The sequence below is a fragment of the Lampetra fluviatilis genome, chromosome 64, assembly GCF_964198595.1.
Source record: "Lampetra fluviatilis chromosome 64, kcLamFluv1.1, whole genome shotgun sequence".
Classification (NCBI taxonomy): domain Eukaryota; kingdom Metazoa; phylum Chordata; class Hyperoartia; order Petromyzontiformes; family Petromyzontidae; genus Lampetra; species Lampetra fluviatilis.
The window spans coordinates 3,554,911-3,570,447 of NC_136338.1; the positions used below are offsets into that span (position 1 = coordinate 3,554,911).

The following is a 15,537-nucleotide window of genomic DNA, read 5'->3' on the forward strand; positions in this document are numbered from 1 at the left end:
GTGAGTGCATGAATGATTGGGGGAGCGAGATGGTGGGTGAGTGCATGCATGAGTGGGTGAATGAGTGGGTGAATGAGTGGGTGAATGAGATTATGGGTGAGTGCATGAATGAGTGGGTGAATGAGTGCGCGAGTCAGATTGTGAGTGAATGCATGAATGAGTGGGTGAATGAAATGATGGGCGAGTGCATAAATGAGTGAGTGAATGAGTGGGTCAGTCAGATGGTGGGTGCATGAATGAGTGGGTGAATGAGATGGTGGATGAGTGAGATGGTGGGTGAGTGAATGAGTAGTGGGTGAGTCAGATGGGTGGGTGAGTCAGATGGGTGGGTGAGTGGGTAAGTGATTGAGCGAGTGAGATGGTGAGCGAATGAGATGGTGATCTTGTTCAACCGAATGAGAGCAAACTCAAGAAGAGTCTCGTGCGCGAGAGTGACTTCGGGTCACCAGAATTAGAGGAAACGAAAAATCCAAATCAAATACAACCTCCGATCCCACGCTCTCTTTAGCGGCAGGACAAAACAAACACGCGCACACGCTTGGAACTCAACCGGGTGAGCTCCGGCCACGGCACGAGGTAGGTACTCACACTCGAGTTGGCGTAGGGGAACACCATTCCAAGCGTGTAGAGGCCCAGCAGGGGACCCCCCATCATGCCGAATATGCTGAGCGCCGCCTACAACAATCGGCGCAGCACGCAAACACGCCCGTCACGTGGGTGTTCTCACCTGCCCGGGGCCGCGCTCACACCTGGGGCAGGCCGTGCCTCGTCAGGGCTCGCGTCCTCGCACCCCTCGCCCCCCTCGCCCCCCTCGACCTCCTGTCCCCCTCGACCTCCTCGCCCCCCTCGCCCCCTCGACCTCGTCTCAAACCTCGCAGTCACGGGCGCGCATCGTCCCAACGTGGCAGCGGCTTCATTATCATTATCATCATCGTCATCATCATCGTCATCATCATCATCATAATCGTTATCGTCGTCATCATCATAATCATCATTGTCATCATCATCGTCATCATCATCATTATCGTCATCATCGTCATCATTATCGTCATCATCGTCGTCATCATCGTCGTCATCATCATCGTCATCATCGTCATCATCGTCGTCATCATCATCACTGTCATCATCATCGTCATCATCATCGTCATCATCATCGTCATCATCATCGTCATCATTATCGTCATCATCGTCATCGTCGTCGTCGTCATCATCGTCATCATCGTTGTCATCATCGTCATCATCGTCGTCATCATCATCGTCATCGTCATCATCATCGTCGTCATCATCGTCATCATCATTGTCATCATCATCGTCATCATCGTCATCATCATCATCGTCATCATCGTCGTCATCATCGTCGTCATCATCGTCGTCATCATCATCATCGTCGTCGTCATCATCATCGTCATCATCATCATCGTCATCGTCATCATCATCGTCATCATCATCATCGCTAACTGGTGCAGCGGCGAGCGCTGACGCTGCGCTACGAACCCGGCGTCCCGAGTTCGACTCCCGCTCACGGCAAACACCGCCAGTGACGATCATCTGAACCGCTCCTAAAGCCTCCCCTAGGTCGACTCGGCCTCAAATGATTACCTCGTTTGCGTTGTGGAAAAATCATCGCCCGCCACTTGGGGAGACAAAGGCGGCCGGGCGTGGTGCTGGCCACCCACCCCCTCGTGTGCCACAGCGCCGGTAGCCTTCATAGGTGCTGCTCACTAACAGCACTTTCCCCTACAGCCTGTTACAGGATATATGGGGACGCTGCCCTCTGGGACGCTGCCCTGTCACGCTGCCCTCTGGGACGCTGCCCTGTCACGCTGCCCTGGGACGCTGCCCTGTCACGCTGCCCTCTGGGACGCTGCCCTGTCACGCTGCCCTCTGGGACGCTGCCCTGTCACGCTGCCCTGGGACGCTGCCCCTTGGATGCTCACTCTTAGGTTTTTCGGTAAAGTCACGTAGGAAAAAAAAATAATAAGAATAAATGAAAATAACTCAATTCAATCAAGATACCGTCAATTTGGCTGTGACGGTCCCACCTGAAGACGGAGACTTGTGTTGCCTCCGAAACGTCGTGATTTAATTGAGTTATTTTCATTTATTATTATTTTATTTTATCATAATTGAATTTCATTTATTATTATTTTCATTTATTATTATTTTATTTTATCATAATTTATTTTCATCTTCTTGGTTCTTTCGCCGTCCTCAGGTGAAAACCAGGTCTGTCGAGGCGACAGCGTCTGGTTTTCAACTGAGGACGGCTGCTTGCGTTGTGGCCGAAACGTCGTGAGAATTATTTTTAATATGTTTTATTTTTTATTATTTTATTACTTCCCTTCTACGTGACTTTACCGAAAGAACCAAGAAGATGAATCCCTGCAGTCACGAAAGCTTTAAATCGAAATTTATTTTCATTTATTATTATTATTTTCATGTATTATTATTTGATTTTATCATAATTTATTTTCATTTATTATTTTTGTCATTTATTATTATTTTATTTTATCATCATTTTTTCACCCACGTGATTTTACCGAAAAGAGAGTATGAATCCTTGCAGTCACGAAAGCTTCAAATCTTGAATCCCTTGGACGCTGCACCTGAGACCCTGCCATGTGACGCTCCCTCTGAGACGCTGCCCCCTGGGGGGGTGGGGGGGTGGGGGCTACGCTGCCCTCACCTGTAGGAGGCTGCCCATTACGGACGCCAACACTGCCATGGCGATGCACACGACGCCGTAGAGGAGGCCTGGGGGGAGGGGAGGGTGGGTGAGCGAGGAATCAGAGCGCGTTGGGTTACCAGGAGCGAGGTTTCGCGTGACACGCCACGTGGGGCGAGGCAATCTGCCTCTGCTGCTGTTTGTTGTTGTTGTTATCGTTGTTGTTGTTGTGCAAAACATTTTTTTTTAAAAAGAGAAAAACAGCCATGAGCGGTTCCCGAAGTAGCTGTGCTCGTCTTCATCTTTGCCCAGCCGTCAGAATCACATTTGACAGACAGCAGCAGCAGCAGCGAACATGCACGCGGTTTCTTTTCGTCCATACTGGGAGTCATCAGCACAACGTGAGCCATTCCTCTATCGCCGCCGCTGCCGCTGCTGCTGAAACGTCACAGCCGCACGAATTTATTTTGACGACGACGACGATGACGACCTAAAACAACACAAAATTACACGTAATTATTTCGTCAAGACGCTCTTCGCCCCTCCATCCCAGCATAAATAGTCGCTCCAAGCCTGGGGCGTGCCATTCAGACTCTGTCTACTTGACAGACCTGTTCTCCACCTGAAGACGGCTGCTTGCGTTGTGGCCGAAACGTCGTGAGAATAATTTTATTATGTTTTATTTTTATTATTTTATTATTTTCCTTCTACGTGACTTTACCGAAAGAACCAAGAAGAAAAAGACAAAATACATTTCAGGAGCCGCCGATGGTTTGAGTTTGTTTTTGCTGCCAGAGTGCTTTGCTCACGCATCCACGTGTCTGCCAGCGGGTCATTTGAGACTCGCGGTTGACTGCGGTTTGATCCCTGGGTTCTCATCATGATCATCATCGTCGTCGTCGTCAAAATACAGAAGCGATTCATCTTCTTGGTTCTATCGGTAAAGTCACGTAGAAGGGAAATAATAAAATAATACAAATAAAACATAATAAAATAATTCTCACGACGTTTCGGCCACGACGCAAGCAGCCGTCCTCAGGTGAAGACCAGGTCTGTCGGGGAGACAGGTAGTACTAATCACATACCTGCATTTTCCATAATTATGCTAAATTCATCTTGATATGCAAATTATTTTGTCAAGGCGCCCTTCCCCCCTTCCAACCCAGCTTAAATATACGCTCCAAGCCTGGTGGTGTTCATTCAGACGCTGTCTCCCCGACAGACCTGGTCTTCACTTGAGGACGGCTGCTTGCGTTGTGGCCGAAACGTCGTGAGAATTATTTTATTATGTTTTATTTTTCTTATTTTATTACTTCCCTTCTACGTGACTTTACCGAAAGAACCAAGAAGATGAATCCCTGCAGTCACGAAAGCTTTAAATCGAAATTTTATTATGTTTTATTTTTATTATTTTATTATTTCCCTTCTACGTGACTTTACCGAAAGAACCAAGAAGATGAATCCCTGCAGTCACGAAAGCTTTAAATCGAAATTTTATTATGTTTTATTTTTATTATTGTATTACTTCCCTTTTACGTGACTTTACCGAAAGAACCAAGAAGATGAATCCCTGCAGTCACGAAAGCTTTAAATCTAAATTTTATTATGTTTTTTTTTTACTTCCCTTCCACGTGACTTTACCGAAAGAACCAACAACATGAATCCCTGCGGTCACGAAAACTTTAAATCGAAATTTACAGCAGCGATTATTATCGCAGGGGCCGGGAACAAAGGGATGCACGCGCTGCCTGCGACTTGCAGAACAGAGGCCCCCGTCCCAATGATGCCCAAAACTCGGTCCACAGTCGCGGCTGTGTCTCACCCACTGCCCCAGTTCCGAAGGCAATCTACGCTGATGAGTCCCAAAGAGGATGAAACCCGGCCCACAAGTCGCGCGCTGTGTCTCACTGCTGCCCCCCCCCCCCCGTTGAGATGGTGGTCTCTGCTGATGAGTCCCAGTGAGGATGAAACCCGGCCCACAGTCGCGACTTTGTCTCACTGCTGCCCTGTTCTGATAGCGGTCTACGCTGATGAGTCTCAGTGAGGATGAAACCTGTCCACAGTCGCGACTTTGTCTCATCGCTGCCCCAGTTCCGATGGCGGTCTGCGCTGATGAGTTCCAACGAGGACGAAACCCTCCAGCCCCGTGCGACCCAGCGGGCAAACGCGACGACGGCTCCTGGCACAACTGAAGGCACCAAAAAAAGGGGCCCCCCCCACCACCTCACCCCCCCACCCCACCCCCGCCCCCCCCCCCCGCCCCCCCGCCCCCCCCCCCTCACGTACTGGCGGCCATGGAGAGGCGGGAGAGGGTGCGTGGGTCGAGTCTCGGGCAGCACGGCCTCACGAGGTCCTCCACCGTCACGGCAGCCAGAGCGTTGATGCTGGAGGAGACCGTGCTGAGCACGTGGGGGGGGGGGGCACGTGGGGGGAGGGGGTAGGACGTGGGGGGGGGTAGGACGTGGGGGGGGGTAGCACGTGGGGGGGGGTAGGACGTGGGGGGAGGGGGGGTAGGATGTGGGGAGGGGGGGTAGGACGTGGGGGGAGGGGGGTGACACGAAGACAAAGTTTCTGGCTATCGCCTGATGAATCAGGTTGTAGTCATCGTTGTCGTCATCATCCGACGAATTGTCACGGTTCTCGCAGCTCAACCTCGCGTGCGCCGGGCCCCATTCTCCGACAAACACCACGGCGACAAGGACACGTTACCCCCCCCTGCCCCCCCCTCAAGGTCCACTAAGATACGGGGGATGCCGAGGCCGTAGCCATGGAGTCAACATTGGGGGGGACCAAATCTTCCAGGGTGTCTGGGGGTCCCAACCCAGAAAAATATCAACATTTTTCAACGAATTTTCTGCCTAAAATATTTAAAAATGCACTAACACATGGGATGGACTTTTTATTTATATTTACAAATAACGTCTAATAGTGCATTGAATTGCATTGCTCTGTTTTTACTTTTTTTTTTACCATTTCTTGTTTCGTTGTAATGTAATGGCAGAGATTAGGGTTGAATAAAGTACAACCATAACCACAATCATACAAACAGAAATCTATGTTTCTTGGTTCTTTCGGTAAAGTCATGTAGAAGGGAAATAATAAAATACAAATAAAAATAATAATGAAATTAATATTTAAAAATAAAACATAATAAAATAATTATAAAAAAGCATAAAAATTATTAATTTTATTACGTAATATTTTTATTTTATTATTTCCCTTCTACGTGAAAATAAAATAAGTAATTAATTATGTTTTACTTTTATTATTTTATTATTTCCCTTCTACGTGACTTTACCGAAAGAACCAAGAAGATGAATCCCTGCAGTCACGAAAGCAGCTTTAAATCGTAAAATAAATATATGCATTGATTTATATGAAGACAAGTCCAGATATTGTGGCCAAGGTTTAGCAAAGTGTTGTTTTTTATTTACATAGCATAGACATTATTTTGTATAGCAATATATTTGGCGGGGACATTTTGAGCATATTTGAATATTATATATCATCATTACGAGCCTTGGGGGATTATGTGGTCGACCGTGATTTATTTCCCCGTGTCAGCCCCCCAGGCTGTGGAACGCTCTTCCACGAAACATCGGAAAGATCTCTCCCACTTCTTCTTGGTTCTTTCGGTAAAGTCACGTAGAATGGAAATAATAAAATAATAAAATAAAACCTAATAAAATAATTCTCACGACGTTTCGGCCACAACGCAAGCAGCCGTCCTCAGGTGAAGACCAGGTCTGTTTAATTTTTATTATTTTATTATTTCCATTCTACGTGACTTTACCGAAAGAACCAAGAAGATGAATCCCTGCAGTCACGAAAGCTTTAAATCGAAAAATCTCTCTCTCTGAGTCTGGGGCACAATTTTGTTTAAAAATTGCGTTTTTTTAAAACCCCTATTGTTAAACGCTTCCGCTTATTCAACTTTGAGTTCATTTAGTAAATGGATTTTAATTTTTTTGTATTAATAATGTCATTATTTTATGCAGCTGCTGCTGTGTCCTGTACAGCGCTTTGATATCCTTGATGAAGAGCCGCTCTATAAATGGAATTACACTGGTAGGAACCACCTGGTTCCACCAGTGGATTATTGTGTCCGTCCGTCCGTCGTGCATCCAAAAATTGGGAGGGGTGCGGCTGGGTGAAGAGGAGAGGGTGGGGCTGGGTGGGTGGGGGGGTGGGAGGGGTGGGGCTGGGTGGGGAGGGGCTGGGTGGGGAGGGTGGGGTGGGGCTGGGTGGGGGGTGGGAGGGGTGGGGCTGGGTGGGGAGGGGCTGGTCACCCCGTGGTGCCCTTATAAAACTCAACGTTTCACCTACTCACGCCGGCTTGTGCCCGCCCTCACAGTCGGCCATATTTGCGGAATACACCACGCCGCCGTTGACCCTGCAGGCCATTGACCGAGCAACCCAACGTTCCTACCAGCTCCCTCCGCAGGAGGAATGTGTTGATTATCGTTGTTGTTGTTATTATCATCACTACCGGTGTATGCCAAACTGGGTAACACTGTCCACGTTTTGTCTACGCGACGAACCATTTATTCATTGGCTTCGTGTGTCGCGGTTGGACGCGGGGTTTAACGACGCCACATCGATATTTAACCTCGTCGTAATAATAATAACAACAGCAGCAGCAGCAGCATCAGCACAACGTTCAACACGTTCATCGCTAAACACTCGTCTGCCTGTCAATGATGACAACAGCAGTAGTTGCTGTGCCAATGTTGAGATCTGCTGGCTGCTGCTGCCCAAAGACGAGAGGGGCTTCAGCAGAGAGAGAGAGGGAGGGAGAGAAAGTTCGCATACCGTGTCAACCCGCACGGTTTTACCCCGTATTCTTGTACAGGGGAATTGAGTTTTTTCAGGTCCATAGGCGCACAGCCGTTTCAATACGGGCAAAACAAAAATTGCGTCGATTTGTTTGTGTTTCTCCCTTGTGATGGGACTTTGTAGGATGAACGCTGAGATGTATAAGTGGCACGGGGTGACCGATAGGTCCTGAATTGGTCCGTAATAAGGTAGGGCACTGATAAGAGGTTGACAGGGATGTAGTGGTGAGTGTACTCGTGGTGATTGTGCTAGTGATGAGTGCAGTGGTGAGTGTACTAGTGGTGAGTGTACTAGTAGGTGAGTGTACTAGTGGTGAGTGTAGTAGTGGTGGTGAGTGTGCTAGTGGTGAGTGTAGTAGTGGTGAGTGTACTAGTGGTGGTGAGTGTGCTAGTGGTGAGTGTACTAGTGGTGGTGAGTGTACTAGTGGTGAGTGTAGTAGTGGTGGTGAGTGTGCTAGTGGTGAGTGTAGTAGTGGTGAGTGTACTAGTGGTGGTGAGTGTGCTAGTGGTGAGTGTAGTGGTGAGTGTAGTGGTGAGTGTAGTAGTGGTGAGTGTAGTAGTGGTGAGTGTAGTGGTGAGTGTACTCGTGGTGAGTGTAGTAGTGGTGAGTGTACTAGTGGTGAGTGTACTCGTGGTGAGTGTAGTAGTGGTGAGTGTACTAGTGGTGAGTGTACTAGTGGTGAGTGTACAAGTGGTGAGTGTAGTGGTGAGTGTACTAGTGGTGAGTGTACTAGTGGTGAGTGTAGTAGTGGTGAGTGTACTAGTGGTGAGTGTACTAGTGGTGAGTGTACAAGTGGTGAGTGTAGTGGTGAGTTTACTAGTGGTGAGTGTACTAGTGGTGAGTGTACTAGTGGTGGTGAGTGTGCTAGTGGTGAGTGTGCTAGTGGTGAGTGTAGTAGTGGTGGTGAGTGTGCTAGTGGTGAGTGTAGTAGTGGTGAGTGTAGTGGTGAGTGTACTAGTGGTGAGTGTACTCGTGGTGAGTGTAGTGGTGGTGATCGTCTATTCGTTTGTGTTTCTCCCTTGTGATGGGACTTTGTAGGATGAACGCTGAGATTTATAAGGCCACGGGGTGACTGATAAGGGATCGCAGGTTTGAGTTCCCGTTCTGTTGCTGTTCCGCTCTCGAAGGAGGGCAGGCAACACGCGGGTTTAATGTGCGATCTTGGTGCGTCTCTCTGGGTCTCCATGCGTCTCTTACTTTCTCTATCGGTCTCTATGGGGGCCTTTGTCTCCCTAGTGCCGGTGTTCACACACCGGCACTAGATACTTCACTGAAAGCTGAGCACACACACACACACGAACGCGCAGACACACTCCACGTAGTCAAGATCCACTTGTGCTCGTGTTTAAACTGCTGGGGACAAAGTGCTTTTGAAAGGGGTTTCGTGTCAAATGGATGTTCTTTCTTAGTCATCTCACCTGCCCTGCTGCCCACCACCACCACCACCACTATCTCACTCGCACCTGTGCTCCCCCAATGATAATAATACGAACAATGAAGTGGATTTACTGTGCAAGGCGCACTTAAACAACGGGGGCCTGAGAACACCCATGCGTGTAGAGGACTTACATCTATTTCATCTCCTTACGTGTCACATTTGACTAGGGGGGGGGACAGGGGAGGGATTGCAAACAGTCTCCTCGACAGACCTGTTCTCCACCTGATGACGGCTACTTGCGTTGTGGCCGAAACGTCGTGAAAATTATTTTATTATGTTTTATTTTTATTATTTTATTATTTCAATTCTACGTGACTTTACCGAAAGAACTAAGAAGATGAATCCCTGCAGTCACGAAGGCTTTAAGTTGAAATTCAGATAACACTGGTCAACAAAAAAATAATTCTGGCCTGGACTTTTGCAGCTGTTCTAGACTAATTTCAGGGTGCCGATTCCAAATCTGATCTCAGATTTGATCCATCACATCTCATTTTTATGCTATCGGCATACCCCATTTACATTGATTTTACCCGAAATTAACTCTGTCACTTATGATTGCAAGTTGTTGCGAGTCAGTGACTACTTTAGTGTTAAAATATGGCGCTGTATTTTTAGGATAGTGTGTTTATAATATAATTTTATGTAGATATCCACATTTATTTAATATTTTTCTTCTGCAGTTTTTATTGAAAATGCAATATTTGATTTCTTAAAAACCTGATGTGATAGACAAAAACTGATGCCAGATTTGGAATCAGCACCCCAAAATTACCTTAAAACCGTTGGAATACCTTATGCCAGAAAAAGTGTGTTGACCAGTGTTTTAAATCGATGCCTGCATTCGATTTCTCAAAATGGGACTTTTTTTGTTTGTTTTGCCAGTATCAAAGTACGAAAAAATAAGAATAGGTTGTGTTCTAGATTTGAAGTTTTCGTGACTGCAAAGATCCATACTCTTGCAAGGATCCATACCCACCCTCATCCCTCCTCCCTTGCTCTTACCCTATATAATCGTTTGTCACATACAGCTCTCTTTACCCACTACAGTAAAACCATTTTACTGGGGTTGTTCCACCTGATGACGGAAGCTTGTGTTGCCTCCGAAACGTCGTTATTTAATTCTCTTCGCCCCTCCATCCCAGCTTAAATAGTCGCTCCAAGCCTGGGGCGTGCCATTCAGACTCTGTCTACTTGACGGACCTGTTCTCCACCTGAAGACGGCTGCTTGCGTTGTGGCCGAAACGTCGTGAGAATTATTTTATTATGTTTTATTTTTATTATTTTATTATTTCCATTCCACGTGACTTTACCGACAGAACCAAAGAGCAATAGGCTGTATGTCATTCCTGGCAATAAAACACGAGTCGTGTCAAGATGTTCAGACACCGAATATCAATATTTTGCAACGGATTCAAGTTGCTTCGTTAACCACACGCAGTGCAATGTGGTGAACATGCAAACCAACACAGCGGCTCTGATAACACGCGGGCAATTGTCTTCCGCACTGATTGACCGACGCTGGTAGTGGCATTGTCTTTGTACCGGTCGCCTTTTACGCGTCGCTCTCTGATCTTGCCCTGGTGGCAGAGGTCGCAACCGGGTACCCGATACCCGTACCCTACCCGATACCCGGCTACCCGTACCCGACCGGGTACGGGTACGGGTAGGCCGTGAGTCACTGGTGAGTCACCGTTTGTCACTCATTTCCCAACGTCTTGTCTCTTCTCACTACTCAAGTTCCTAGAATCAGTTCTAGATTTGAAGCTTTCGTGACTGCAAGGATTCATATTCTTAGGTTTTTTCGGTAAAGTCACGTAGGTAAAACAATTAAAATTAATAAAAAATAAAATTAAAATAAAATTAAAATCACGACGTTTCGGAGGCAACACAAGCTTCCGTCTTCAGGTAGAATCAACTCACCCGCGCCTGCAACATGGCTTCATCCCAGAGGTCGCAATCAGGTACCCGATACTCGTACCCTACCCGTACCCGGCCGGGTACGTGACTTTACCGAAAGAACCAACGAGTTTTAAATATGATAATTGTTTTTTTTACCCTTTTATCTGGTAACAAAACTGACACCTTTATTTACAAGGAGTCATGTTTGCATAGACCACAATACCTGCAGTCATAATGCATGGACAGTGCGTACATTATCAGAGTTATGTTTTTTGTTTGCATTATGACTGCAGGTATTGTGGTCTATGTAAACATGACTCCTTGTAAAAAAAAGATGCCAGTTTTGTTGCCAGATAGAAGGGTAAAAAAACAATTATCATATTTTTACTGGCAAATGAGGTTCCAAATTGAGTTTTAAATAGCTGAGCCCAGGACGACAACGCCGTCCAGAACGTCCGGATATAGCGACGTACGCTACGAGGGAGGATGTGGAATTAAAATAAAAAAGAAATGGTTTGAGATGTCCAGATATTTAAAAACTGAAGGGGGGTATAGCCCGCGTGGTATTGGTTTGAGATCGCTGTCGAAAGATCCGATTGGGGCACGGCGCGTTCAGGATATCTTGCGGAATCTTGCGCCATCTCGGGTTCGAGATGTTTCCACATCTCGGACGCGAGATGTTTCCACAATAAAAACAACAAAAAAGGAACAGCTGATTCCCAGTAGCCGGCGTCTCAAAGGTGGCGTCGACCCAACTCAGCACGTGGCAGGGAGACTCCTCATCCTCCTCCAAGAGGATGAGGAGGGCCGCATCTCGTAAACTCGTACACACCCACACACACACCCAGCGCACACACTCACCCCGCGCACACTCACCCCACACTCACCCCGCACCCACTGACCCACACAGACCCAGCGCACACACACCCACACACACCCAGCGCACACACACCCAGCGCACACTCACCCCGCGCCCACTCACCCAGCGCACATTCACCCCACACACACCCAGCGCACACTCACCCAGCGCACACTCACCCCCAGCGTACACTCACCCAGCGCCCACTCACCCCACACAGACCCAGCGCACACTCACCCAGCGCACACTCACCCCGCTCACCCCGCGCACACTCACCCAGCGCACACTCACCCCCAGCGTACACTCACCCAGCGCCCACTCACCCCACACAGACCCAGCGCACACTCACCCAGCGCACACTCACCCCGCTCACCCAGCGTACACTCACCCAGCGCACACTCACCCCGCTCACCCCACACAGACCCAGCGCACACTCACCCAGCGCCCACTGACCCCACACAGACCCAGCGCACACTCACCCAGCGCACACTCACCCCGCTCACCCAGCGCACACTCACCCAGCGCACACTCACCCACTCACCCAGCGCACACTCACCCAGCGCACACTCACCCCACACTCACCCCGCACCCACTGACCCACTCACCCAGCGCCCACTCACCCAGCGCCCACTCACCCAGCGCACACTCACCCACTCACCCCGCGCCCACTCACTCACCCACTCACCCCCAGCGCCCACTCACCCACTCACCCACTCACCCAGCGCCCACTCACCGACTCACCCAGCGCCCACTCACCCACTCACCCCGCGCCCACTCACCCACTCACCCCGCGCCCACTCACCCACTCACCCCGCGCCCACTCACCCACTCACCCACTCACCCCACTCACCCACTCACCCAGCGCACACTCAACCGCATCGAGCATCTGCCTCTTGTCAACGGCGCTGCCTTCACGACCGCCCCTCACCACCCACTGCCCCTCACCACCTGCTGCCCCCTCACCACCCACTGCCCCTCACCACCCGCTGCCCCCTCACCACCCACTGCCTCTCACCAAATACTTATTAAATCCACGTGATTTGTCTACGAGAAAGAGAGAGACGCAAACTCAAAATATAGAGCAGCAGCAGGCGTCAGGGTCGGGATAGAACCCACGACCTCCTGTACACCAGGCGAGGTAGTTAACATCTCCTAGCCACCGTGATGATGATGAGAGACGCAAACTCAAAATATACAGCAGCAGGCGTCAGGGTCGGGATAGTACCCACGACCTCCTGTGCACCAGGCGAGGTAGTTAACATCTCCTAGCCACCGTGATGATGATGAGAGAGAGACACGCAAACTCCAAATATTCAGAAGCAGGCGTCAGGGTGGGGATCGAACCCACGACCTCCTGTGCACCAGGCAAGGTAGTTAACATCTCATAGCCACCGTGATGATGATGAAAGAGACGCAAACTCCAAATATACAGCAGCAGGCGTCAGGGTCGGGATTGAACCCACGACCTCCTGTGCACCAGGCGAGGTAGTTAACATCTCACTCACCTGAGCGTTCCGCTGTAGGCGCAGGCCACAAAGAGGCCTGGGACGCCAGGGAAATCCCGCAGGATGTCGAGGGTCAAGTAGGGGATGAGCTGCAGATGAACACCAAGAGCGTCATCATCATCATCATCAGCAGCAGCAGCAGCGTTAGCAACAGCAGCATCACCTGTGTCATCAGTAGCACGATCATCATCAGCAGCGTCATCATCAGCGTTAGCAGCAGCATCATCACCAGTGTCATCATCATCAGCACGATCATCATCATCAGCATCATCACCAGTGTCATCATCATCAGCAGCAAAATCATCAACAGCAACATCATCAGCCATCATCATCAGCATGATCATCATCAACAGCAGGATCATCATCAGCAGCATCATCAGCCATCATCATCGGCAACAGCAACAATAGCATCATCTCCATCAACAGCATCATCAGCAATCATCATCGGCAACAGCAACAATAGCATAATCTGCATCAACAGCATTATCAGCATTATCAGCGGTAGCAGGATGATTAGGTGAAATGTTATAGCAGCCAAATGCTCTAAATGCGTGATGTTGAGTTTCATTGTACCAATGAAACATTGCACCAATGAAACACATTGTACCAGTGAAACGCATTGTACCAATGAAACACATTGTACCAATGAAACACATTGTACCAATGAAACGCATTGTACCAATGAAACATTGTACCAATGAAACACATTGTACCAATGAAACACATTGTACCAATGAAACACATTGTACCAATGAGACACATTGTACCAATGAAACGCATTGTACCAATGAAACATTGTACCAATGAAACACATTGTACCAATGAAACGCATTGTACCAATGAAACATTGTACCAATGAAACACATTGTACCAATGAAACACATTGTACCAATGAAACACATTGTACCAGTGAAACACATTGTACCAATGAAACACATTGTACCAATGAAACACATTGTACCAATGAAACACATTGTACCAATGAAACACATTGTACCAATGAGACACATTTTACCAATGAAACACATTGTACCAATGAAACACATTGTACCAGTGAAACACATTGTACCAATGAAACACAATGTACCAATGAAACACATTGTACCAATGAGACACATTTTACCAATGAAACACATTGTACCAATTAAACACATTGTACCAATGAAACATTGTACCAGTGAGACGCATTGTACCAATGAAACACATTGTACCAATGAAACACATTGTACCAGTGAGACGCATTGTACCAATGAAACACATTGTACCAATGAAACACATTGTACCAGTGAGACACATTGTACCAATGAAACACATTGTACCAATGAAACACATTGTACCAATGAAACACATTGTACCAATGAAACACATTGTACCAATGAAACACATTGTACCAATGAAACGCATTGTACCAATGAAACACATTGTACCAATGAAACACATTGTACCAGTGAAACACATTGTACCAATGAAACGCATTGTACCAATGAAACACATTGTACCAATGAAACACATTGTACCAATGAAACACATTGTACCAATGAAACACATTGTACCAATGAAACACATTGTACCAATGAAACATATTGTACCAATGAAACACATTGTACCAATGAAACACATTGTACCAATGAAACACATTGTACCAATGAAACACATTGTAACAGTGAAACACATTGTACCAGTGAAACGCATTGTACCAATGAAACGCATTGTACCAGTGAAACACATTGTAACAGTGAAACACATTGTAACAGTGAAACACATTGTAACAGTGAAACACATTGTAGCAATGAAACACATTGTACCAGTGAAACACATTGTACCAGTGAAACACATTGTACCAGTGAAACACATTGTAACAGTGAAACACATTGTACCAATGAAACACATTGTACCAGTGAAACACATTGTACCAGTGAAACACATTGTAACAGTGAAACACATTGTACCAGTGAAACACATTGTAACAGTGAAACACATTGTACCAGTGAAACACATTGTAACAATGAAACACATTGTACCAATGAAACGCATTGTACCAATGAAACACATTGTACCAATGAAACACATTGTACCAGTGAAACACATTGTACCAGTGAAACACATTGTACCAATGAAACACATTGTACCATTGAAATACATTGTACCAGTGAAACACATTGTACCAATGAAACACATTGTACCAGTGAAACACATTGTACCATTGAAATACATTGTACCAATGAAACGTATTGTACCAATGAAACACATTGTACCAATGAAACGCATTGTGCCAATAAAACACATTGTACCAATAAAACACATTGTACCAATAAAATACATTGTACCAATGAAA

At 47.3% G+C, this 15,537-nt stretch overlaps 1 protein-coding gene across 2 annotated transcripts in view; it reads right to left on the reverse strand.

The window, feature by feature from the left end:
- Positions 1 to 15,537, reverse strand: part of LOC144951870 (sodium-coupled monocarboxylate transporter 1-like) — a 41,471-nt gene that overhangs the window by 9,859 nt on the left and 16,075 nt on the right. For both annotated transcript variants that reach the window (XM_078882218.1, XM_078882217.1), the window contains exons 8-11: positions 13,203 to 13,291; positions 4,952 to 5,064; positions 2,687 to 2,754; positions 589 to 675 (exon numbers count right to left, since the gene is read on the reverse strand). In XM_078882218.1, coding sequence (XP_078738344.1) covers positions 589 to 675; positions 2,687 to 2,754; positions 4,952 to 5,064; positions 13,203 to 13,291 — 357 coding nt within the window. The remainder of the gene's footprint in view (positions 1 to 588; positions 676 to 2,686; positions 2,755 to 4,951; positions 5,065 to 13,202; positions 13,292 to 15,537) is intronic.